Source organism: Podarcis tiliguerta (genome assembly GCF_965153285.1).
Source record: "Podarcis tiliguerta genome assembly, chromosome: 10".
Lineage (NCBI taxonomy): Eukaryota > Metazoa > Chordata > Lepidosauria > Squamata > Lacertidae > Podarcis > Podarcis tiliguerta.
The window spans coordinates 8,125,501-8,152,563 of record NC_139543.1 but is presented as its reverse complement, the minus strand read 5'-3'; the positions used below and the strand labels follow the sequence as shown (position 1 = coordinate 8,152,563).

The following is a 27,063-nucleotide window of genomic DNA, read 5'->3' as shown; positions in this document are numbered from 1 at the left end:
AGAATGAAGCATACACTGAAAAGAATACAATGAAGAATGGTGGTGGCTCAGTGATGCTCAGGAGCAGCTTTGCATCCTCTGGCACTGGAAACTTGCATTGTGTAGAAGGCAGGATGGATTCAATGAAGTATCCTAGGAGGAAATGTCTTGCCATCTGCAAGGAAGCTGAAGCTTGGGCGTCATTGGACCTTCCAACAGGACAATGATCCCAAGCGTTTCCTGCTTGGCAGGGGGTTGGACTCGATGGCCCTTGTGGTCTCTTCCAACTCTATGATTCTATGATCCCTCAAATTCCACCAAGACTTGGTTGCAGAAGAAGTCCCGGAAGGTTCTACTACAGTGGCCGTTTCAGTCACCTGACTTGAACCCCACAGAAAATCTCTGGTGGGATGTGAAGAAGGTGGTTGCAGAACGCAAACCCAAGAATATTACTGAACTGGAGGCCATAAGGAATGAGCTAAGATTTCTCAGGGACTCTGCCAGAAGCTGCTGTCTGTCTATGCATTGCATTTGCAGCTGGTCAGAAGGCTGCTCCACTAAGTACTAAAGATGCTTGCCATGAAGGGGTTGAATAATAGTGAGATTGTAGAAGCCAGGACAAATTCCAATTTCAGCTGAATTTGGGGGAACCACTTGAAGCATCTGTTGTGTTGAGCTATTTCAATTGCTTTTGTTTGATTTGCTCATTGCAAACAGCTGAAAGTCTGCAAATTTTGTCAACGGGTTGAACAATTTCGATGGCAACTGTATATACCGTATGCATTTTTTTTACTTGGAGGTGCAAAGCGAATACTATTTTTTAAGTTTTTCTTGCTTAAAAATTGTTTTCATTGTGCTAGTGTTGCATACTCATTGCACATGCAAAATATGTGCATAATTTAGAATTGCACACAATAGGTGGCTTCACAGGCCTAAAAGCAGTAACGGCTGACATTTTTCTTAAGAGAAAGTGGAGAAAGAGGAGAAAATGTTTTATTGACCTGTTTGCTCATACTGCTAATGTTACTGTTTTGAACTTTAAAGTCAGGAAGAGAAGAAGAAACCATTTACATCCATAAAAACAAACAAGTCAGGAATTAGTTACATAAATATGCAGCAATGCATGGAGGGATAGGCAGCGTTTGAAATTCGCCAGGCGCCAGGTGCATTTTGCACCTGGCTATCAGCCACTTGCGACCAAGTGAAGATGCCTGGGCGCCCGGATGCTGCCTGACGTCTCCTCCATCTGCAGGTGCATGCCTGGGGATCTTCGCACTTGGGCTGTTTTCACACACTAATACCCCATCCTGTAGAATTATATCCATTATATTTTATCTGCACAATCAGAAGGAATTTCAGGAACCAAAAAGTCATAATGAAAAAGACAACTTTCGAATCATCTGGTCCAAAAATGGCAACCAGGCATCCCATTTTGGCGACTGTAACCCCAGTATAAGGAGGCATTTGGCGCCTAGCTTATATATCTGAATTTCTAACACTGTGCCCAGAGTGGCTGGGGCGACCCAGTCAGATGGGTGGGGTAAATATTATTATTATTATTATTATTATTAATTGCCCCCTCTCAGACCTCCCTCCACCAGCTCAACTGCAGTGCTCACTTGCCAAGCTTTGTGCTCCATTGAGTTGCATACAGACACACTGCACTTTTATATGTTTAAAAACAAAAATATGCACTTTTATCAATTAAAAAAAAGAGCAGAGTTGGAGTATAAATTCTGTCTTCTCTGCTAGCCCTGCCCCCCTGGCCTGGCAAGGCACCCAACCTAAGCTAAAGTAACATTTTTTAAATTTTCCAGCTGATTACAACAGACAGATCTCACATCCTGCGGTGGAAAGAGTCTGCCAAAACCAGGAAGTTCAGGTTGTGAGTCTACCTATCCCTCAATGAACTGCTGCACAGCTTTGTCACTATTTCCTGGCTTGTCTGTTTATGTGCAATAATGTTTATGGACTACCTGTAATTACATATGACACCTTTGGGCAAAGAACAACTATCAAAGATAATAAGTAAATAGGTGTTGCCTGAAGAGCTCATCTGTCTGGAGCCTATTGCCATTTGGTTTTATTAGATGAGAGGTGTTCTACTGTTCTTGGCCAATTATAATTTTCTAAACTTTTGTTACCTTTCCCTTTCTCAGAGATGGGTAACCGTGGAACTCCAGAAGGTTCTGGACTCCAGTTCCTATCATCCCTGACCATTGGCCATGCTTTTGGTCTGGAGGGCAGATTCACCATCCTTGAAAGCCTCGTACCTACGGGACCGCCTCTCCTGGTATGTACCACAGAGAAACTTATGGTCTTCAAATAAAAACATCTTGAAGGTCCCAGGCCACAGAGAGGTTAGGCTGGCCTCAACTAGAGCCAGAGCTTTCTCGGCTGTGGCACCAATCTGGTGGAACGCTCTGTCACAAGAGACCAGGGCCCTGCGGGACTTGACATCTTTCCGCAGGGCCTGCAAGACAGAGCTGTTCCACCAGGCCTTTGGCCAGGGTGCAGCCTGACTCCCTCCTTTGGCAATCTTCGCAGAGCTCTGGCCCAATGGTTGCCATTGGTTTGATTTGAATTCATTTTATAATGAATGATTTTAGAGTGTTGTGCTGTGTTGTACTGTTGTACTGTTTTATTGTTGTTAGCCGCCCTGAGCCCGGCTTCGGCTGGGGAGGGCGGGATATAAATAACAATTATTATTATTATTATCTCAGTTCTCTGGTTCCTTTATGTAACCCCCAAACAGGACCAAGCAGAAGAGGGAGCTACCAGGCTCTGCTTATCTGGTTGGCCACTGTGAGAACAGGGTGCTGGGCTAGACATGGCGATCCCAAGGCAAAATGTCCCAAACTGCCTAATAGGGACTGAATGTGCTGAATAGCCCTGGAATACTGACTGACTGTGGGACACGGGTGGCGCTGTGGGTAAAAGCCTCAGCGCCTAGGACTTGCCGATCGCATGGTCGGCGGTTCGAATCCCCGTGGCGGGGTGCGCTCCCGCTGTTCGGTCCCAGCGCCTGCCAACCTAGCAGTTCGAAAGCACCCCTGGGTGCAAGTAGATAAATAGGGACCGCTTACCAGTGGGAAGGTAAACGGCGTTTCTGTGTGCTGCGCTGGCTCGCCAGAGCAGCTTCGTCACGCTGTCCACGTGACCCGGAAGTGTCTTCGGACAGCACTGGCCCCCGGCCTCTTAAGTGAGACGGGCGCACAACCCCAGAGTCGGACACGACTGGCCTGTACGGGCAGGGGTACCTTTACCTTTTACTGACTGACTTGGGGTGTGTGGGTGACCTCAAAAAAATGATGTAGGAGGGCAAAGAGAATGGAGTATCATGGAAGGCATGATTGACTGACTGGACCATTTTTGGGGCATGCCCTCCTTACACTATCTGCTTTTTAACCAATATTATTGTACCATTATGTTTTCCTGTTGGTAGACTGCCTACCATTGATGATGATGATGATGAAAGAACAGTTTATTTAAAAAAATTAAACCAAATAAAATTATAAATGCAACAACTTTCTAAATTTTGCTAGAGATACTGATTGTGTTGAGATTCTCCATTCTGCTGAGCCAGAAAGGTTAAGAATGGGGCACAAGAACCTCTGGATATACGTCTACTGAGGCAAACCAGCACATGCAATTATTATCCTTTAAGGGCACGCATATCTCCAATTATCATCAATTAGTATAACAATGAATGCTTATAAGCTACGTTGTGGTTTTTGGTTTGTTTTTTCCCTATTTAGTTCTTCCTATGTCTTAAGGGCAAGCTTTTGAATTTCAACGTGAATTCCAACCAAAGAAATATAAAATGGCATCCAATTTTCCCTCACATGATGTTGTTCTAGGAAACCATCACGGTTTGCTTCAAGAAGTGGGGACCTAGAAATGGAGATTATATGCAAGGAGGCCTTCTTTTGTGAAACCAACAAATGCAACATGATGATGCCAGATTGGAGTGTTACAAATCCCCTCATCCTAAACTCGGAAGCAGACCCCCCCCCCCTTCGCTGGTTGAGCCTCGAGGCCACCAACTCAAGCCTCTCCCAAGCAACAGCCTCCCAGACGTTTCCGCGACGGCCACGCACCCCGACCGGGGCCTGGACGGGGCGGGCCTCCGCCGCGTGATGCCGTTCAAACGTGCCAATGGAGGGCGGCGGAGGCGTGTCAAGCGCGCCCTCCCCGCCCGGGGCTTTAAAAAGAGCACCATTTTGTGCCGGCTAGTCCGGGAGGCGGCGGGATATCGATCGGCGTGGTCCGCCTTGGGGAGCGAGAGAAGTTGCGCCCCCCGCCAGGGGAAAAAAAAAAAGAGCGAGGCGCAGAAGGGGAGGCGGAGGAGGAGGAGGAGGAAGGCGCCTCCTGCTCCTCCTCTTTGGGGAAGAAAGAGGCAGGAGGCGGCGGAAGAGAGAAGCCGGAGCTGCTGCGCGCAAGTCCCTCGGCCGCAGTAGCTGCTCGACGGCAGGCGGCGGCGCTGGAGAGACCCAGAGGGAGCCCCCGCCGCCGGCGCCACCGCCGCGGCGCGAAGCAGGCGATGAAACCCCACGGAGCTGCCGCCAGCCATGGAGCCGCCGCCCCCGCCGCCGCCGTCAGCGCCTGTCCTGCCCCTCGGGGCGCGTCGGGCTCGGAGGCGGAGAAAGTGGTGCACTCGCGCTCGCAGGCGCTGCTCTTCTTGGGCGGCGGCACGAAGGCGCTGGGCGACGCCTTCAAGCTGCTGGTGCCCAAGTCGACGGAGTTCATGAGCTCCGACGCCGAGCTGTGGAACTTCCTCTGCAGCCTCAAGCACCAGTTCTCGCCCGTCATCCTCCGCAGCAAGGACGTCTACGGCTACGCCTCGTGCCGAGCCTCCGTGCCGGACCTGTCCCGGGGCTTCGCGGCGGCGGCGGCGGCGCAGGGCAGGAGGGAGCGGCCGTGGAGGAGAGCCGCCGCCAGGGGGAGGCGCTTGCGGGTCGCCGCCGCCGGAGGAGGCGCGAAGAGGGCGGCCAAGAAGCGCTGCAAAGCAGAAGCCGAGGTGGCCCGCTGCGCTTCCGACGGGCGCCCCGAGCAGCAGCAGCAGCCGTCGGTTCCCGGCCCGGCAGCGCCGCCCTTGCCCGCGGGGACTCTCTTCGAGGGCAGGTCCCTCGAGAGCATCTGGCAGGCGGCCACCCCCCGCCAGCCGGACTCCTTCCCCTCCGTCAAGGTGCGCGGGAGCGTCTGGAACCGGCGCAGCTTGGAGGCCGCCCGGCGGAGAGCGCGGCGCCTCTTGGGGGTAGACCTGGCGCCCGTCGTGAGACTCCGCCGCTTGCCGCTGTGCGGGCGCCGAGGAGCGGGCGCCCCTTGAAGGACCCGCCCCAGGCACCGGGGATGGGGGGGCCGGAGAACCGGGATTGTGGTGTGTTTTTATGGGGGGGGGGGTCTTCTCTCCTCGCCAGCCGCGACGTAGCGAACAAGCGAAGGGAGGCGCGTGGCAGTCACCTGTTTACAATGACTTTGGTCCGGATTGGGTCGTCCTTACCATTCAATGAACTGCACTTTAGGGCGAAGTCTTGGGAGGACTGTCGCCCCATTTTCCCCACCTGGACTGGGAGGCTGCTCGCCACGCGATCTGCAGGGGAGCCTTTTCTTCTTACCTTGATAACCTTGGGCTGAGGAGGAGGCGGCAAGAGATGCAGTCTGGTTTTACCTTCCCTTTCGAGTCACTTTTTCTTTCTTGCCATTGGGCTACCTCACTCACGAATTTGGCAAAGAGATCACTTGTTGCTTCCCGCCCCCCCCCTTTCCAAAGGAACTTTGCTATCAGTTTAATGCCAATTCCCCCCCTTTAAGAAGTAGCCAATGGACTATTATATATGACTTTTGTGCAATTGCACTAGATTCTCAGGGTTACTTGAATATGCTAAGTGTTTCCAGTTTCAGATAACGGGACTTAAGCTTTTGACCAAGGATGCTCAAGGAATGAAGACTTAATTAACAGCTCGCGGCTGATTTGATGGTGCAAAAATGTTTTGCTCCTTTTTGTTTTGTACATGAGTTGGACTTTGTGATAACAGACTTTCAATATAATAATGGTTGAATGTTTTGTATGTAATAAAGTTTTATAGTTGAAATTTAACTAGTATTTCTAATAGTTTCTAAAAATGAGAAATGTATTGGATACTTCATTTTATATAATCTTTAGAGAAGCTCTCAAGCTAAGTGAAAACTAATAAAAGTGTAAAAGTAAGAATTTGCTTCTACAGTTTAATTTATTAAGAATGTTTGACCTGGACTACAAGGTGTTAAGGTCCATTGAAAGTGTTCAGGGTGACAAGTTCAAAATCACTAAAATACAGGAGCAAGTAGGAATTTTAAATTGTTCGCTACCTTTAAAAAAACAATGTTGTGGCCATTCAGAATTGCTGTTCTGGCTGCCTTCTATTTCCCTTGAAATCTTATTGGAAATACAAAAGCCATTGATCTTCAATATGCTTACAGTTTAAAATAATCTGTGTGGCCTTGGCATGTGTTAACTATTTGACATACAATACAAGCTGAAATAGTGTAGTACAGAAAACTACTGACTGCTGAATCCTAACCACATCTATTCTGAAGTAACTATTTACTAAATTCAGTGGTGCTTGCTCCCAGGTAAGGGATTAGGACTGCCGTCTAAATGCTGAGCTCATTGGGAGCATATCTATTTCAAACGACTTTTCCCAAATTTGTAGACAAAGGTAGAAATGCAGGATCATGGACCAGCAGGAGCTTTGTCCAAGCAGTAAATAAAACAGGCCCATTAGCCAAACTTAAAATGCCGATAGCTGTACAGTGGTGCCCCGCAAGACGAATGCCTCGCAAGACGGAAAACCCGCTAGACGAAAGGGTTTTCTGTTTTGGAGGTGCTTCGCAAAACGAATTTGCTATGGGCTTGCTTCGCAAGACGAAAATGTCTTGCGATTCCTGGGTTTTTTTTTCCCCCTCCCCCCCTTTTCCCCAAGCCGCTTAACAGCTGTTCACTAAGCCGCTTAACAGCTGTTCGCTAAGCCGCTTATCAGCTGATCTAAGCCGCTTATCAGCTGATCTAAGCCACTAATAGCCTTTTAGCAGCTAATCCGCTAATCCCTTAAACATTTAATAGCCGCTAATAGCCTTTTAGCAGCTAATCCGCTAATCCCTTAAGCCTTTAATAGCCGCTAATAGCGCTAAACCGCTAAGGGGCTTGCTTCGCAAGACGAAAAAAACCGCAAGACGAAGAGACTCGCGGAACGGATTCTTTTCGTCTTGCGAGGCACCACTGTATTTTAGTAATGGTCGTGTGTTACCTACCACAATAAATGTGCATTTGTTAGGGTAGGCATAGGCAAACTCTGGCCCTCCAGATGTTGGGGACTACAACTCCCACCATCCCTGACCACTGGTCCTGTTAGCTAGGGATGATGGGAATTGTAGTCCCAAACATCTGGAGGGCCAGAGTTTGCCTATGCTTGTGTTAGGGGATCCATATAAAGCTTTACCGACATACAATGGTGGTAGTTAAGCGAGAGATGAGCTGCTCTCATTTGGATGCATGGATGTTTGCATGAGTTCACACTGTATCTTTCTCATCCATGAGTTGGAGCCTTCCCTGCTCTCTCTCTTGCCTGCTTTGGAGCAACAAGGCTTTTGCAGAGCTCCAGATTGGAACTTCTTTCGTTATGATAGCAGTTGGAATCAACTTTTGGGAAGATTATACATCTGCGTTTATAAAGCACCACCGAGGAGAAAGCCAGAACTGGTTGCAAAGAAGAGCAAAGCCCCAAGATGAGTTTTGGCATGAAGGCAGTCCAGACAGAGAGCGTCATCCTTTTGGCTGACAGCTGGTCTAGTTATTCTGAAGAATCTCCTCAGGACACAAAGCCCTTCTGAGCAGTGTGGCTGTTTTTGGGTCATACTAAGAGTCATTTGCAGGGACGCGGGTGGCGCTGTGGGTAAAAGCCTCAGCGCCTAGGGCTTGCCGATCGAAAGGTCGGCGGTTCGAATCCCCGCGGCGGGGTGCGCTCCCGTCGTTCGGTCCCAGCGCCTGCCAACCTAGCAGTTCGAAAGCACCTCTAGGTGCAAGTAGATAAATAGGGACCGCTTACTAGCGGGAAGATAAACGGCGTTCCGTGTGCGGCTCTGGCTTGCCAGAGCAGCGATGTCACGCTGGCCACGTGACCCGGAAGTGTCTCCGGACAGCGCTGGCCCCCGGCCTCTTTGAGTGAGATGGGCGCACAACCCTAGAGTCTGTCAAGACTGGCCCGTACGGGCAGGGGTACCTTTACCTTTTTAAGAGTCATTTGCAACTGGACTTAACTGTCAGGGGTCCTTTTAATCTGCTACAGAACAGAAGTGTGAAATGACCTTGAGGTAAGTAGGGAAGTCTCTTGTAAGGGGCTACTCTTCCTTCTTGGCGAGTCCATTCACACCAGGTGTAAGGAACCTTCGGCCCTTCAAATGTTGCTGAACTACAACTCACATCCTGTCCCCAGCAAGCATTGCCAGCGGCCAAGGATGCTGGGAGTTGCAGTTCAACAAGGTCTGAAGGGCCACAGGTTCTGTAAACCTGGAACTTGTCAACTGATAAAATTGGTTCTAGGTCAAGGGTTTTGAAACCAAATTGCTTGGCCAAGCAGTCCAGCTTAAAGCCAAGGCAAATCTTTTGCTTCTCATCTGGCTCCCAACAATTTTTAAGCTTTAAAAATGGAGACCATTTGGCTTTACATACAGCAGCATGTATGCATTAGAACATGAGTAGGTAAACTAAAGCCCAGGGGCCGGATCAGGCCCAATCGCCTTCTAAATCTGGCCCACGGACAGTCTGGAAATCAGTGCGTTTTTACATGAGTAGAATGTGTGCTTTTATTTAAAATGCACCTCTGGGTTATTTGTGGGGCATAGGAATTTGTTCATTTGCCCCCCCAAAAAATGTAGTCTTGTCCCCCATAAGGTCTGAGGGACAGTGGGCTGCCTCCCTGCTGAAAAAGTTTGCTGACCCCTGCATTAGAGAGTGGGCAGAAACCATAAATCATCTGGTGAGTTGGGTTGCTGCTGTCCACATTTCTCTCCACTGCTGGGCAGTGAAGTTCTCTCAAAATGGTGCCCACCTGTTCTTCCTTCTGATATAACCCGGGTGATTGTATCTCCATAAGAGCAAGAATTAGATACTGGAGAGAAGTATCTAATTCTAGTTCTGGAGAGAAGATACCTTCTCTCAGAAACAAGATAAGCTGGAAGCACGAGGACTCAGGGTCCTAGAGTCCTTGTCTCCTTCCCAAAGTCTAGTTAGTGCTTGGCCGGCTTTGGAAAGGAGATGGGGAAGGGGCTCTAGGACCCTGCCAGAGCCTCACATCTGCTTCCCAAAGCCTGCCCTCACTTACCAGGCTTTGGGAAAGCAGCATGAGGGCTGGTGTGTATCAAATTTTGGCCTTGCTCTCCCCTCCCGCATGACAAGGCCCACAGGTTCCATGTCAAAGTACTCTTGTGGCATGAAACGTTGGACTGCGCTAGAATATTAAAGCTTAGGAGCAAAGCGGGCTATTTCTGTTCTCTGAAATGACCAGAGGAGCTAGGGACAGTTTCCAAGAGCAAGCATAAAAAAGCCTGTCAGCTTCTCAAAGCCTAATGTTTGGTGGCTACATTTTAAAAGAAAGCCCTCAAGAATTCATGGGTACCTTAAGGAGCTCCCAGATGGATAGCCCAGTAGCTGCACTGGTTCCTGGTCGGGGACAAGGCAGAGGGTCTTAAGGGACAAATTCAACCAGTCCCAACCCCCACAATTTCTCTGTACCAGGTTTTCAAATAATTTGGCCTAAGGCAGCATTTCTCAAACTGGGCCAGGGACCACCAGTGGGCCTCAGGTTTGCAGGCCATTGCCATTATTACCCTGCAGTCCAGGCTTTGGGTTTGACTGCTGCCTGCAGCTGCTCCTCTGATGCACAGCAAATGGGCTTTGTGGGAGCAGGCGTTGCGCACAGAGTGAGGCTGTGGAATGCAAAGGTGAAAGGAAGGTAATGAGCAATGGCAGGACAGAGTGGCCCTTTGTGAGAGAAGGAAGAGACAGAATGGGAGACGAAAAAGAGGAGGTGTGTAGAGCTGCTGTGCCTTCCAGCTCTTCTGCCTCTTGCATATACTCCTACCTCAGCCCTCATTTCTTCCCACTTGCATCTCTTTATTGAGCCCAAGAAGCCTCTCTTCCTCTTCTTGAAGGGAAAGAGCCTGAGGGCGCACTGAAGGAAATCAGGAATATTTAAAACCATCCAAATATTTAAAATTAGCAGCCTCACACTCAGAATTCTAAGAAATAAACCAGCACATTTTTTAAATTAGTGGTTAAATTGGCACAGCTTTGAAAGGTTCAGTCCACCATCTTGATTTAAAATGGTGTCCAATTATGTCTTAACATGGATAAAAACCTCTCCTTGGTATCAGAAACCATCATGCCAAATTGGGTTATGGTATCGTAAGAGGTATCCAAACTAATTTTTTTAATCTACATAACTGTGTGTACGTTAGCAGAAGAGCTAACATGGATAACATGCCTTTCTAAAAGGCATTTATCTCTCCATAACCCTTTAGAGAAGATAATGAAAAAGGTAGAGGAAGGGACAACCAAAACTATCTAGCGGCTGCAGCAGCTTCCTTTTGAGGAAAGAGCACAATGTTCAGAATTTTTTAGATTAGAAAACAAGGCAAGTGTTGGGGGACATGATGTGTTGATAAAATTATGCAAAGCATAGAGAAAACAGTTAAGTTTTTCTCCATCTCTAAACACTAGAGGAAGGCACTATCCATTGAATACAAATGTTGTGAGATTTAGGACCGCCAAAAATCACATAAAGCCGGCATGGCCAAACTTGGCCCTCCAGATGTTTTGGGACTACATCATCCCTGACCACTGGTCCTGTTAGCTAGGGATGATGGGAGTTGTAGTCCAAAACATCTGGAGGGTCAAGTTTGGCCATGCCTGACATAAAGCATGGAATTCACGGCCAAGAGATCTTACGATGGCCACCAACAAGGATAGCTTTAAAACAGGATTATACAAATTCTTGGAGGATTAATCTGTAAATTGCTACTAATTCTTATGGTGGGCTACTACCTCTGGTATCTGAGGGAGGTTGTCCTCCTGAGGGGCTTACTTGGTATCTTACTTGGCCACTGCATGAGCAGAATGTTGGACTAGATAGGCCTGTGATCTAGATGGACCTGGGCTACAACAGAAACAGAACAAATATTTTTTCTTCCTGTCCTCATATAAGAACCTGTCCAAACCCTCTAATAGTTCCTTATGTCCCTTAAGCAGACCTTTAAGCTTAGGGTTTATGGAGCCTTCAAAGCTTCCAGCATGAGGGCCCTGTCCTACTGATGGCAGAAGAACAGAAGTTTCTTCTGCAGGTGGTTAAGCAATTAAAACCATGCAAGTTTTGCCTAGAATCCATTCATGTTCCTCAAGATAATCTTTGTTTTCCCTTCAAGGTGCAAGTTAAAGGCTATAACAACTGTTATAGCACTGTCTCTGTATTCAATATATTGAGTAGGTTCCTTCCTAGGGGAAAACACACACAAGTATCAACTCTATTTAATTTGGAGGTGCTCTTCATTCTTCCTGACAATCAATTGCTGCAAAATCTGGACCCAACTTGGCTCCACCTTGCTGCTTAGAGACTTGGCAGGTGTATCCTATGATCTTTTTACTATTATTGGGAATAGAACTGCGTCTATGAGTCTACTTGGAAAGCATACCAATATGGTGAGGGTGAAAGACCTGGAAATGGCAGGAAGGAGCTGGAGAGTCTTTGTGGAGCTGGTGATCCTCACTGGAGCCCGAGGAAAACATAAGTGAGGGTGAGGAAACCCAAAAGAGACTTAGATGTGCAGTGGGCCTTTGTTTATACTGCTCAGCCTCCCCACCTAACAGCTGGTGTGAGGGGTAGCACAGCCACCATCACTTCCCTACATGTGGCAGAGAGGGTGTCCAAAGCAGGGTTAAGAGGGTGCTCCCCACTTTACGTGATTTCACTTATGACCTTGGGGCCTCAGAACGCAACAACCCGCATAAGTGGAGAGTCGTCTATACCTTTGAATGCCCCAGCAGCAGCCTTGGGTCCTGTGCAGTGGCGTAGCGTGGGTTGTCAGCACCCAGGGCAAGGCAAGTAATTTGCACCCCCTAACCCGGGGCAAGGCAAGTAATTTGCGCCCCCCCCTGCACTGTCCCTCCCCCAGATAGTCCCTCGCTCTCTCTCTGCACCGCGCCGCACGCCTGGCACCCTCCCCTCCACAGTGGGCGGCGACCCGGCGGCTCGGATCGGATTCGCACAGCCAGCACTGCAGTGAGAGAGAGTGAGTGAGCCAGGTAGGGGCAGAGAGCTGCGAGTGCGAGCGCCCCCCCCCCGATGTTGTGGCTGGCCCCCCCTTGCACCCCCCACGCTACGCCACTGGATCTGTGCTGTTAGGTAGTAAAGGGTCTACTCTAGAATGATTAATCTTGTGGGTTCAGTCTAGTTAGCAGAAGGTACACTCTTGGACTCCTCTCAAAAATGGATAGTATTTTATGAGATCAAGGGATAAGAAAACAACTTAGCATGACAAAATCAGCACAGCTAACAAAGGCGCCAACTCCCAGGGTCTGAGGGGTCTTTGTTCCCTTCCCCTAAAATATTGGAGGGGGCCAGGCCCCCCCCCCCAAGGTCAATAGGCATTGCCATTCAAATGGTGTGTGCACACCGTGTCATGTGATTGATCATGTGGGGAGGTTCTTACTATCCCCCCATATTTTATTCAAGTTGGCACCCCTGATAACTAATTTATCCTCAAAGGAAAACTGAAGCTATACTTTACAAACCTCTCATTGCTTTTCTCTCCCTCCCAGCTATCCACTACTACGCCATAACTCCCCCATCCCAGGATTCTGTTCCGTTGCCTTGGTAACCAACCACACTCACTCCGATTCCACTCCTTCCCAACTAGCCCTTCCCTTTTCCTTTATTACAGCATGTTCTCTGCTGATCCCTTCATCTGTACACAGATGCCCATGATGGGATCTGCACGAGATTTGCAAGAGTGGTCACATGGAGCCTTTTGAGTAAAGGTCTAATTGCATCCTTGCCTGCTTCTAATGTATTTTAATATTTTGGTTTTTTAAATAGCCTCTATGTTTTTCGTGCTACACTCCTTTTTTATCTTTTGCATTTCTTATTGCAACCTCCACCAAGGTTTGTTTTTTGTCCTCATGTGAGGAAGACTTCCATTGTATGAAAAAAAAAGCCTTTTTGCCTTTGATAGCTTTGTTGACTGTTTTTTTTTAACCATGCAGGCATCCTCTTGTACCTAATGGTGCATTTTCTGATTCTAGCGGAGCTTTTTAAATGGTGGCTTGGAATATCTCCCAAGCATACTGGAGAGATTTGATCTTCTTGACTTTTCAACTTCTTTTCTACCAGTTCTCAAATTTTACACACTTTCCCAGTTTGTGAGGGTCTTTTAAGTTGTCCATTCCTGGAATCCTTCCTCCTTTGAATGCCTCTTTGATTCCATTCTCCATCTCAAGCCCTAGGCTTTTGTTTTTCAACAGCCAAGCCATGGAACCCCTCCTTTTGAAAATTTTGATATCTCTATGCCAGTTTTTATTATGTGAATGGTGCTGGAAAAACCCCTGGGTGGGTAACGTGGACACCCTGGGGTCTGCGGACCACTAATTAGGAACCACTGCTTTAGAGAAGTCCACCCATTTTGGGGTTTCTTGTTTGACTCTCTCCTCATTGATATACAGACCTTCCCTACCCTAAGACCTTCCTATAGTGATGCCCTCTTTCAAAGCTGCATGCTCCATATTGGCTCACCTGTTTCTAGCACTGGCACATAAAACATTTATATATGGTGCCTCTTTTCAAATGTATCTGACTCGTATGTTTTTCCCTGAGGTACTTTGAGCTTTTATTTTTTCATGGCTACCATGCCCACTTTCATTGACTACTTCTATCCCCATTCCCATTTAGATAAAACATCTTCATTCTCACCTCCTAGAGATGATCCACCTTGAAATGGGCATTCCTCAGCTCCTGACAGCTTTTCACAGCTGTCAATTTAACAATTACTCTGAGGTTCCATACCTCCACACCAAATGTTTTAACTACCTTCATTGAAAAAAATTGTGTTTAAGGAGGCATTTCATGAAAAGATAGATCTGTGCAGTGATAGATCTGTGACGGCTCATTCATGCTGTAGTCATCAAATGATAGACATAAATGTATGGAAGAAGGACAAAGTTATGGGTACTTAAAACCAACATTATATACAGTATAACCTCGGATGTCGAACGTAATCTGTTCTGGAAGACTGTTCGACTTCTGAAACGTTTGACAACTGAAGCGCAATTGCTGGTCGGCAAAGTTCATTGAAAAAATTGAGAAACGCACCTTGGAAGCCGTTCGACTTCCGAGGCACGTTTGAAAACGGAGGCACTCACTTCGCGGTTGTCGGCATTCAAAAGCTGAAATGTTCGACTTCCGAAGCGTTTGACAACTGAGGTTCCAGTGTACCCTGCTTCTCTCTCCCCACCTCTCCTCTCCCCCAACATTATGTTGTCTGTTAGTGTCTCACACATCAAATATAACTGATCTACTATTCTTCCGCATAGATTGGTGCCCAAATTATTAGACCTGGGACTTCCACCATGTTTGTGCAGGTGGATATTAGACTTTCTATCAAACCGTTCCCAAAGGGTCAGGTTGGGTTCCCACGTCTCTGCAGATCTCATCACGAATATGGGGACGCCGTAGGGGTGCGTGTTGAGCCCATAAGAATGCGGCAGAGATAGTACATGATAATACGCACCCCGGAAATGATCTCTTTCAGCTTCTGCCTTCTGGAAGAAGGTACAGGGTTATAAAGGCCAGGACTCGCCACCTGAAAAACAGTTTCTACGCTAATGCAATTCTGGTTCTAAACGCAGCATAAGGGGTCTCTGTAGTATAGTGTATTTTAAAATGGGGTTTTAGAGTTTTTTAGGGGTTTTTGAATGTTTTATGTAGTTTTATGTAGTTTTTATGTAGTTTTATGTAGTTTTGTGGTAGTTTTATGTAGTTTTAATGTAGTTTTATGTAGTTTTTCAATTTCATTGTTCCGCAAGGGACAATGACAATAAAGATATCGTATATCGTATATCTCTAGAAAGGACTTGATGAGCTGAAACCAGAGATGCTGTTTGTACTTTTGTAACCCAAGAAAATCTTAATGAAAACATTTTTAATAGAAAACCCCACCACCACCTTAAAGAGATTGTTACAGTACTTCAGAAACTGAATAATTTTATATTTTTAATCTATTTATTAAAATATATATATGCTTCATTTTGTCGAAGGTTTCAGAGACTGTTTTGTGAATCTTACATGTAAATGCATAAGACTGGCAATGGAGTCCTTTTACCATTTCCTGGCAGGGCACAGAGCTATGGCTAGTCCTAAGCAGTGCTTTTTTTTCTGGGGGATGCAGCGTTATGTATACCCTTAGACATTTTGTGAATCTTTGTACTCTTGTCCATTTGCTGTAATTTATTTTTCCCAATTGGAACTATTAAATGGTGATTTTCTTGGGTCAAAATGAGAGTACCCCTAAATATTTTTAAAGAAAAAAGCACTGGTCCTAGGCACTGAATTTAGGAGACTATTCATTTTGCGTGTTCTTTTATGGGAGATAGAAGAAGGGTGTTCATATAGTCGTAACTTTGTAAACTAACTCTCACTAACGACATTTTTTTTGGTGTGGGGAGCCACTGAATTATGATCTCCTCTCTTACTGCTGAGTCACGACACTAAAAATAAGCTCCCTGGCTAAGTCTATAGGATCCCTGGCTCCAGCAAGCCCCTGGATCTTTGGAACTGATCCAGTCATTGTTTACTTCTGACTGATCTTACGGCATTATGAAGAGAACTGTGGTACGCATTATCCTGTAGAACGAACATTTAAGAAGATTCCTGAAATCTAAGTGCTACTGATGACAAATTGTTTTTAATGTCCATTTATTAATTATAGGCATTGCTTGATCTGGCCCTATTCATTGAATGCAATTCCAGCCACCATTACCCCTCTGTTGGCAGAGCAATTCCAACTCCCTTGGTTCTTGACTGGGGTGGGTGGAATCGTCAGAGCTGTTTGTCCACTCCGACCTGCCGCTCTCCTTTCTGCCTAATGAACACAGGATTCTGAGCCCGTCTCAACATTACACATTACGCCTGTCCGCATTTCACACAACTCCCCAACTACTCTACCAATATGTTGGAGAGGTTCCTTAATCACTGGCATGTATGTACATATGTGGTGGACTTGCTTTTGGGTTCAGCAATTCTGGACTTGCATTTCTAATGAAATTAAGAAAATTACAGTATACCTCAATATTCAATTATGAATCCACAACTGGCACTCTTAAACCTTTTTTCTTTATAGGAAACTAGGCGTCTCTGACAAAGGTCTAATTGGGCACTTCTTAATGGCCGCAGGACTAACTATCACAAAATGCTGGAGGAACACAACTGAAGCTACACTTCCATGCTGGTACCACAAAATGTGGTATATCACTCTTATGGAGAAGCTAACCCCCAAACTGAGTGTCTTACATGGCACTCTGAAGACAGACAAATTTACTTCAACTCGGAGCTCTTTTATCAGTTAATAATACAGAAGACAATTCACAGCCTCCTCCCCCATACTATGCAAATTAAGAACACTTAACACCTATATTTATGTTTTAGCACTGAATTCGCATCTTGTTCATTGCACTGACTGACGGTGATCTTGCTCTTTTATATCTTGTCATGTAAACAGTTTTCCTGACCTTATTTATCTTCTTTGTCTTCCACTCGCAACAGAGTTTTGCCCAAGTGTTATTCCGGAGGAGGAATTGTGTGTGGATTGCTAACAAAAATTAAAATTTTATGGGATGTGTGTGTTGTGGCAAGGTAAATAGTTATTTGCTCTGTTGTTACTTGTACTGGATTCATCAACCTTTGCAATAACAGTTATTGACTAAAAAATGGCAAATATCTGTACTGTTGAAGCCATTTTAATTATTCTGTACCTCTAATTTGTGTATGTGTGTGTATATACACGCACACACATAACACAGAAGAAAGCAGAGGGTCATTAGATACTAACTTGAGTGGAGGCAGAAAAAAAGATTGCCAGATTAAAATTTTATAAAGCAAATTTGCTGGTGGACTGATTTTTCAAATAACATGACAAATCACATTATTTTACTCGTAGGAGTGACTGGCAAGAGGTTTATGTGGAAACCAGCTTTTGTTTAGATTTGTGATACTTGGCAACTTTTTTATAATTTTGTAGGGAATGCCTTTATCAATGATGGGCTCCATCCTGGGTTATGTGGCAACAAAGCTATTGCTGCCATCTTCTGAAGTTGCTCACGAGGTACCAGGGATTAGATGTGCTTCTGTGAAAGGGGCATTTGGAATAGTCCAGGAAGAGGGTCCCAAGCTGTGGTCGATAATCATTCAGGCAGTCTGCCGCATTTCTGTGGATTTGTGGTTGACGATGGGAGGCAGCATCTCATTGAATACCCACGTTGTGGTGTTGTTTTATATTTGTATTTACGCATTTATGTATTTTGTTGCGCAACTTGAATCCTATGGAATTCAAATGTACAATATGCAAGAAATAAAGGAAGCAATAAAAATACAATTGCATTTTTTACAGCATCTAAAGCAGCGCATTACAATTGCTAAAACAGGCAGAGAAAATAATTACCGTATTTTTCGCTCTATAAGACGCACTAGACCACAAAACGCACCTAGTTTTTGGAGGAGGAAAACAAGGAAAAAAATCTCAGAAGCCAGAACAGCAAGAGGGATCGCTGCGCAGTGAAAGCAGCAATCCCTCTTGCTGTTCTGGCTTCCGGGATAGCTGCGCAGCCTGCATTCGCTCCATAAGACGCACACACATTTCCCCTTACTTTTTAGGAGGGAAAAAGTGGGTCTTATAGAGCAAAAAATACGGTATGTGGTCCATCAAGGCTACCTTTGAGATTTTCAAATGCTCTATGGGGCTGGGAGTGGGGTGGGGAGTGTGGGAACCATTGGTTCTGGCCAAATGAACATGCATGCGGCTATAATGTAACTTCCCTTCACTCCCCTCCCCGAATTAGGAACTAAGAATGCCAGGAACTCGGCGTTGCTTTCCCCCCCCCCACAGTGCAATGCTGGAAGTTAAGGTTATCTATAAGACTGAACATTCTCTCTATCTTAAAGAAATCTTGGAGGGTTTTGTCATTCTCTCTCAAGAGGTACTAGAAGAATGAAAGGATGTGTGCTCCCTTTGAGAAGGATCGCATGAAACATTCTACATGACCTTTTTGTAGCATCTTCCAATGTATCACTTAGGCAGATTGCTCAAGGACAACAAACTTCAAGAAGGGAATGCATAGGCTGACTTAATTAAACAACCATACTTGAATTTATTAAGGGGTGTTTACAAGGAGATGAAAAGAGAAGCCTTGAACTCTTAGCCTGAATCTTCTGAAAAAGGTTTAGTGTGTATGTACACACTAGCGACTTGAAACATGAGGTCGTTTCTCCCCTTTCTGGCAGTGAAAAATGGAAAATCAATGATATGTTTAGCCCGGTCAATCTGTTGTGAACAAGTAATTGAGAGGAAAATAGCAGAGGGTTGCTTCGCAAGTTGCCTTTTGTATTTGGTAACAGATTCTTTCCAAAATCCATACTCTTAAAGCCACGTATGAACAGCATGTACAAATTGTTTTGTTGTTTTTCTAGGGGTGGTTTTATTGCTTTTAGAATTTGTTGATTTCGTTGTTTTCAGACCTGTGTTTTTGTGTTTCGTTGTGTTTTTATCTTGTACGTCCCTTTGATGACTTTATGCTGTGAATAAATTTGAATGATGATAACTTTTGGCTATGTTGCAAACCAGCAGCCCCAGCCCTGAAAGGGACATTGGGTGGCATGTAGTTGTAGTTGTTGTTGTTGTTGTGTGTTACATTTTATGTACATACAGTATAATGCATATGTCTACTACTGTAGTATTGTTGTTGTTGTTAATTAGATTAAATACTGCTTTTCATCATAAAATCTCAGGGTGGTTCACAAACTAAAATTTAGGACAAAACCAAGTAAATAAGTACAGTGGTACCTTGGGTTACATACGCTTCTGGTTACATATTCCGCTAACCCGCTAATAGTACCTCAGGTTAAGAAATTTGCTTCAGGATGAGAACAGAAATCGTGCTCCGGCGGCGCGGCGGCAGCAGGAGGCCCCATTAGCTAAAGTGGTTCTTCAGGTTCAGAACAGTTTCAGGTTAAGAACAGACCTCCGAAACGAATTAAGTACTTAACCTGAGGTACCACTGTAAATCAAAACAGCAAATCAATACCCCCTGCTCCCCACGGATGCATTTAAAGGCTGTGAAACATTAATCAGCGAAAGACTTGGTTGAAGAGGAACATTTTTGCCTAGCATTTAAAAATAAGTAATGAAGGTGCCAAGCAAACTTCCCAGGGGAGAGCATTCCACAAATGTGGGGCCACTTCAGAAAAGGCCGTTCTCATGTTGCCACCCTCCTAACTTCATGTGGAGAAGACCCTCAGGTGATGAACATAGTCTGGGATGGTTTATATGGGGGAGAGGTGGTCTTTCAGGTTTTCCAGTCCTGAGCTGTTTAAGGCTTTATAGGTCAAAGCCAGCACTTTGAATTGGGCCCGAAAACCAATCGCCAGCCAGTGCAGTTGGCTCTATCCCACTCCTAAAGAGCTCAAGGTGGCTCAATGTCACCCAGTGAGCTTCATGCCTGAATAGGAATTTGACAAGAGCTTCCCACAGGAATTTTTGTCATATTGAAAATGGTTTCAGAGCACAAGGGGTCCTGGAACTAACTCTAAGGTGTTGGGCTGTATCCAGTTGTGTCCCTCAGCGGAGGGAAGGTTCTTTAATCCCACAGAAGCTGCCCTTAGCGTAAAAGAAGCACGGAGGGCGAAAATTTGTAACTTTCCTTCTTCCTTCTGTAGTCCCAGCCGTCCAATCTGTTCCTATTCCCATCACCCCCCAGTGCAAATTCTAGGAAATTACTATTGCGCGCACTAAGTTTCACTTCAGAATGAATGCATCAAGAACTGGGGCATAAGTCAAGTACCCCTAAGTAAATTTCAAAATAAACAAGCATGGCATAGAAAAGGGTCAATTAAATTAGGAGTTTCCAGACACCAGGGGTGATAGGATCAAAGGTCAACTGTCTCTGTGTGTCTGTGAGTGAGAGAGAGACTAATCCTTTGCTCCAATCAGAGCTTTGGATCAGATATTGCAATTGTATTAGCTGGAGAACAAAATAAGCATATCAGAGTTTATGTAGATGCTAGTGAGGTTGCATGCAAGACAAAAGGCATGGGTAAGGGGCAGGCTTGAGTGAAGGAGAGAGTTGTTGCTAGACCGTGTGCTGGAAAATGCAATCATCCATGGCAGGAGCAAAGAAAGCTGGCTTGATAATCATGTCTTATAATAATAGTAGTAGTAGTAGTAGTAATAATAATAATAATAATAATAATAATAATAATAATAATAATATTTATACCCTACCTATCTGGCTGGGTTTCCCCAGCCACTCTGGGCGGATTCCAGCAGAATATTAAAATACAATGATTCATCCCTTATCAAAAGCTTCCCTAAACAGGCCTGCCTTCAGATGTCTTCTAAAAGTCTGATAGTTGTTTATTTCTTTGACATCTCATGGGTGGGTGTTCCACAGGGCGGGCACCACTACCGAGAAGGCCCTCTGCCTGGTTCCCTGTAACTTGGCTTCTCGCAGTGAGGGAACCCCAGACGGCCCTTGGCACTGGACCTCAGTGTCCGGGCAGAACGATGGGGGTGGAGACGCTCCTTCAGGTATACTGGGCCGAGGCCGTTTAGGGTTATTTACTAGGATTGTGTTCACACTGCCCCTTTAAAGCACATTCAAAGCACATTTCCCCCCTCAAAGAATTCTGGGCTCTGTAGTTTGTTAAGAGTTGCTGGGAATTATAATATTGTGAAGGGTAAGTAACGGTACCCAGAATTATTTGTGGGAAAGAATGTCCTGCAGATGTGCTTTAAAATAGCCTATTATAACTCTTCTATTATTACAGCATGATCAAGTGAAAATAAAAACAAGACGTGTTTGATATATTACATGTTTGCATCATTTCTGCTATAATCTCCAGGTGGTGGGTGTTTATCACTAGTAATTTACTTTTAAGACACCGCTTAGTCAAGTCACTCTCAAACTGTGTATTGCAAAAGAGAGTGCCGCTGTCAAATCAATTTATTACAGACTCCACAGAGGAGGCTGCTTGTGGCATCTCTGAATGATTCCCTGGTTTAGTCTTACCATGCTCTCTGCCTTGGGTGTATGACTGGATGATTCAATCATTACCAATGGAAAGATGCAGCAGAACTGGAAGCTCTCAGGGGAGGCTTCCCTTTCCACCTCTGCAGGAGTAGCTGCCCTGCGCTGGCCTCCTTCCAATAAGGAGACATGCCCAGAATAGGACTCTTTCAAGTCAAAACACAGAGGATGGGCTCCACTATGCTCCAGAAACAAACCCGTCTGGGGGTTGTAGCAGGAACCCCCCCCCCATCATTCAGTTTGTACAGACTTCACACACACTCACACTCACACACTACATACGCTACACTTCTGTTATAAATTCATAGAAAATCAACCATACATCAGATTTGCACTGTTCCACTTTTATTTTACTCCATGAAGGAAGGTTTGATACAGGCCACCATAATCCCTTGAGCATAGCAGCACGTCCAAAGGAGCCCTGCCCAGTTGCTATGCCAACCCTGATGGTCCTAGACAGAAGACCATCAACTACACAACAGACTGCATACACAAGTGGATTCAACACAGACTATAACAAAAGAACAGTGATTGGATTTCCCCTCAGGGGGCAGGAAACTGCGACTACCTTTTGTCTTCAGAAAATGACTCATGGGAGGGAGGAAAGAGGGGAACCAGCCAGGTGACAGGACACTCAGGTTACCACCACAACTCCTCCCTCAACCCCTCCTTTCTGTAATGTATGCATGATGTTTCTGGGGGTAGGCTTGACCTAGAGGAGGGGAATTTCAAAAGTTTTTATAAGGTCTTGCACACCATTTTTCTGGGTCTTTCCTCTCTCCTGCGAGTGAGGGGAACACCCTGCTGCAACAGTTCAATAAAGGCCAAGCCTACAGGCTGCTGATTTGCTCCAATTTACTCTGGTTGGTGTCTTTACTTTTTGTCCAAGGGAGCCCTCGGATTTTTCCGGTAACAGGGTAAGGGTGAAGGCTGCCTTCCGTTTTCAACCCATTTTAAGAAAATGCCTCATTCTTCAAAACAACTCCCTTTAAGGGGGCCAGGCTTTAAACTTGGGGAAATTCAGACGTGGCTCATCATTTGGTATCAAGGGGAAAGCTGTGACTAAAAGGATTACGATGCTATGGATCTATCAACACGTTTTTCCTGGATTGTGGCCAAAGTGCACATAGGCGTAACTGAGGAAACAGAACTGGGTTCCCTGCTTCCAGGGCTGGATCAGCCAATAAAATTATTTACGTGTACTGCATGAACCGTATCGGAAGAAGTGTTCATTGTTAACGGAGAAATCTGACGGCTCCCTTGGACAAAAAACAAGGACACCAGCCAGGAATAGCAGAGCAAAACAGCAGCCAGTAGGCTTGGTCTTTACTGAGGACTGTCGTGACAGGACTCCCACCTGCCACAAGGTGAAACAAGATGGAAGCCCCTTACAAAAGAGAACCCAAACTTTTATTAGCTGCTAATCCCCATGTTACACCCCACCCTACACAACATCACTAAAACATCATGGTTACATCATGAAAGGGGAGGTCTGGTGGCAGTAATCTGAGCATCCTGGACCCTGCCCCATGCCTCCCCTTGCCCTCCACCAAACACCCATCAAGTGTAACAAAAGAGATATTTGCATTTCCCTGTTTCCCAGCCAAGTTAATCACACCCTTTTGTCTTCATCTGGGTTTGTTATTTCTGGAATGGCTACCTGTCTGGCACTCAGGTATCAGGAGGCCAGGGATTATCACTCAGGCAGAGGGGCTGCTGAGTAGCTGAGCTCACATGTCTATATGAATTTCTGAAGTTTTCCCAGTGAGCCAGAACATAGATATATTTATCAGTGAATTGTTACATTTGGTATTGTGCAGCAGAGACCCTTTGAATAGATAGGAAGAAACTGTGGTGAAGTGTTTTGTGGGGACAAGTCACAAAAGTCACAAAAATGATTGTGCTGATTTTGGCAATGGGCTGCATGTGCATGATATCTGCTGGAGGGGCAACCCCCCCCCCCAACCTATACACAAATTCCTGCAACAGCATGCACACAAAAGCTAATACCAAGAACAAACTTAGTTGGTCTCTAAGGTGCTACTGGACAATTTATGTTTTTTATTTTTATTTTATTTTGACTGCAAGAACCTTGTTCCCTTCATACAATTTGATGACTGGACAAATTTATGGAATGAAAGATTAAGATTTACGGCATGTACTGCGTTAAAGGAAAATGTTATGAAAATGGTATATAGATGGTATATCACACCAGTAAAACTTGCAAAAATGTACAAAACGTGTAATAAGTATTGGAAGTGTAAAGAAGAAGGGACATTTTGCCATATGTGGTGGGAATGTAAAAAGGTGAAAGGCTTCTGGGAAATGATTTATAATGAATTGAAAAAGATGTTGAAATATACATTTGTTAAGAAACCGGAGGCCTTTCTTTTAGGAATTGTAGGAAATGAAATATGTAAAAAAAGACTGTAAACTTTTCCAATACGCAGTAACAGCAGCGAGAATACTCATGGCCCAAAAATGGAAACAGGAAGAATTACTGACGGTCGAAGAATGGAGATTGAAATTGATGGACTTTGCAGAACTGGATAAACTAACGGGGAAGATTCGATATTTGCGAGACCAGAAGTTCACCGAGGACTGGGGAAAATTTACAGATTATCTGAAAAGTTTATGTGATGAACAGACAACGCTTGTAGGTTTTCAAGATGTTCTGTGAAAATATGAGGAATATTGTAAAAAAGGAAATAAGATTGGGGAGGTTATATTTTAAAGGCAATATTAAAATTAGAAAATGTGTGAATAAATAAACAAAACGGAAGATTGGCAGAGAAGCTGGGGGAAGTAAAAAAAAAGAAGGTTATGTGATAAATTTTGATATTGGTTATATAAACTTGTATTTGAAAATGAATAAAAATATTATTAAAAAAAAAGAACCTTGTTCCCTTTGCAGTTATACCAGGTGTTGGTTAGTCTATCTTAGACAGTATGCAGAAGCTTCTTAAATCTGTCTTCTATCATCTGGTGATGTTTGTGTGTGTGAATTTTTATTTTCTAAAGAGCCATTCAGTTTCACTGTAACACCTGTGCGTACTTAGACAAGTATGGCTTAATCTTTGAGACAAGCATATGCTACCGGTAGGATCATAGGGTAGGTCATAGTTAAAGCCACGCCACGCCCCGGGGCTGGCCCATCGGCTGGGGGCATGCTGGCGAGAGGCACGCAAACAAGAGTGGAGCCGCCCCAGCTCCCCACGCGGGGAGAGGCAAAGGGGCCCCTGGCATGATAGACGGGAGGCAACCTCTGCTGTGGAGGCAGTGATCGCAGCCGGGAAGCAAGAGAAAGATGCACCTGTGGAGACAGGAGGTGGGCACCAAGGGAACAGCGGGTGCTCAGGACCCGCATGCTGTCTCCGACTCGGTGTGCCCCTCAGCAGCAGGCGAGGTAAGCTGTCGGCATGGCTTGGTCAAGCGAAGATGGAGCAAGAACCAGTGCTGCATTGGGGCAGGCGGAGTGCCATGAAAGGGTTATGTTGGGCACCAGAATGCCGGATGGACAGACAGGTGGGGAGGCGTCCGCTCCACCTGAATGCCGGTCAGTAAGCTAGCCTGCAGAGAGCCCTCCTTGACACGACCATTGGGGCCAAATCATTCTGGTGGCATTTTGCTGTAGGATTTCTTGATCAAATGTATGGACGCTGCATAGTATGAAGAAATTGTGATTTCTTCTAAGACCATCTATGAGTGTTATGTCTTACAGAGTCTTCGTGCACAGAGTCTGTACTGACCCTCTTCCAGGGACACTTTTGCTTGTGGCCAAGCCCACCACTGGCATGTCCCCCCCCCGAAAGTTGCCCAGAAGGGACTGTGTGGCCCTACAGCTATAGAAGGTTCTCCACCCATCGTGTTCAGGATTGCTTGGTTAATTCTTCCTTGCAAATATAATTTTGATTGTTTTGCCAGGCCTGTTTAAGTATAAGTACTGCATAAGGTATAAACTTATAGACTCAGATTAAGTGCCGACGTACACTTTCTATGCTGAATTTGTTTATGGCTTTCAGTTTCCGTTTTCTTCACCCACCCTGTCGACTTTGACTGTTCAGCAAAACTGTTCAGCTGGAAACAAAACCTCGCTGAAACTGCTAGATGCCAGGAAGTTGAGTAATCTGAAACCTTGCCCTACGAATCTGACACCCTGTTTTCCACCATGGAGAGATCCCAGCGAGAGTCGCCACTGCCTGAGAGAACAGTCTGCTCCTAAACATTTATCTCAATCATATTGATAGAAACTCTTGAGATAAGTCATTTGGGTGTGGGCAACAAATGCATTCCCTAGTATGCAGCTTGCCCTTGGCTCCTCCAGAAAATACTTGGAGATTAATAAGAGAATGGCAACTAATTTTTATTGTAAAAACCAGCTTGCCTCCCTTGGATCCAACAGCAAATGGTACATCTCAACAACTCAACCTGATTAACAATGGTAAAGTGGATAATCTGTCATCTTTTCATAATATGAAGATAGTTTTAATATATTCTTAAACACTATGCAATCTGAACCTAAGGTGGAGGTGCTCACAGCATTAACACCTCAACAGAACTGGCTTCTCCACTAGTCACAGCTTTGGGTCTGGCATACCGTAAATCAAGCATGTCTCTGTTTCCTAGGGCCTCAGCCTCCTTTCTGTTCAGCTCACACACAACTGCCCAGGTTTTTGTCCTTCTAACTACCAGCCCACTCATTTGCCATCTGGAGCAGAGCAAAGTATTTGCTTATATGAATGAAGTCACTTAAATGGCAAGCTAAGTCCATTATCTTATAATTGCCTAGTGGGAAACAGAACCCTCCACCATATTTTAAGCCTTTCTGAGTACAGGACCCCAAGAATTGGAGGTGACTCACAGCATCACACAGACAGACCCCTCCTCAAACCTGCTACAATATGTACAACCATTTCCTGATCCTAAACATGTTTACACGCAAATGTTTCAATGAATTTAATGGGATTGGCTTTCCCAATGAGCACAGGACTTAAAATAGGCACCATTGCACTACAGTACACTAGCAGTTTACATCAGATTGGGTTGCCATATGTCCTGGAATTCCCGGACATGTCCTCTTTTGGAGGTCCTACATGCCCATCCGGGGGAATTTTACATTTTAAAGCAAATGTCCTGGATTTTAGTGTCCAGATTTTCCCCTCCTGAAATACGGCAACCAACTCTACATCCGCAAAACTAAACTTTTAGCAGTAATGTGGAAAACATAATAACAAAAATTGGAAGGGGAGCACAGAAGTCGCACCTACTATATTGATTTCAAGAGACCACCACCACCAAGCATTTACTGTATATATGTCGCACTTGATGATGCCCTCATCTTAGTGTGTTGAAGGCACGAATCAACACATGACAAAAGTGGAAATACCACAATTGCCTTATTTGGCCACATCCTCTCTCCCATCCACAAAGCACAATCATGTTGTCAGAAAGAGGATTCCATACACCCTTCAGTAACATCGAATGCCACAGTTTGCCGGATTATGTGTGGTACAATTTATGCCTATGTAATGACCTCAGGCTCCAGCAGCAGCTTTCTTCATGAAGTATAAAGGTAAAGGTAAAGGTACCCCTGCCTATACGGGCCAGTCTTGACAGACTCTAGGGTTGTGCGCCCATCTCACTCAAAGAGGCCAAGGGCCAGCACTGTCCGAAGACACTTCCGGGTCACGTGGCCAGCATGA

The 27,063-nt window shown here is 45.4% G+C and overlaps 1 protein-coding gene across 1 annotated transcript; it reads left to right on the top strand.

Moving 5' to 3' along the window:
- Positions 1 to 3,264: 3,264 nt before the first annotated feature.
- Positions 3,265 to 6,193, top strand: CCDC71L (coiled-coil domain containing 71 like). The gene has a single exon (XM_083400073.1). The coding sequence runs from the start codon at positions 4,523 to 4,525 to the stop codon at positions 5,306 to 5,308; it is 786 nt and encodes a 261-aa protein (XP_083256199.1). The 5' UTR covers positions 3,265 to 4,522; the 3' UTR covers positions 5,309 to 6,193.
- Positions 6,194 to 27,063: the final 20,870 nt, after the last annotated feature.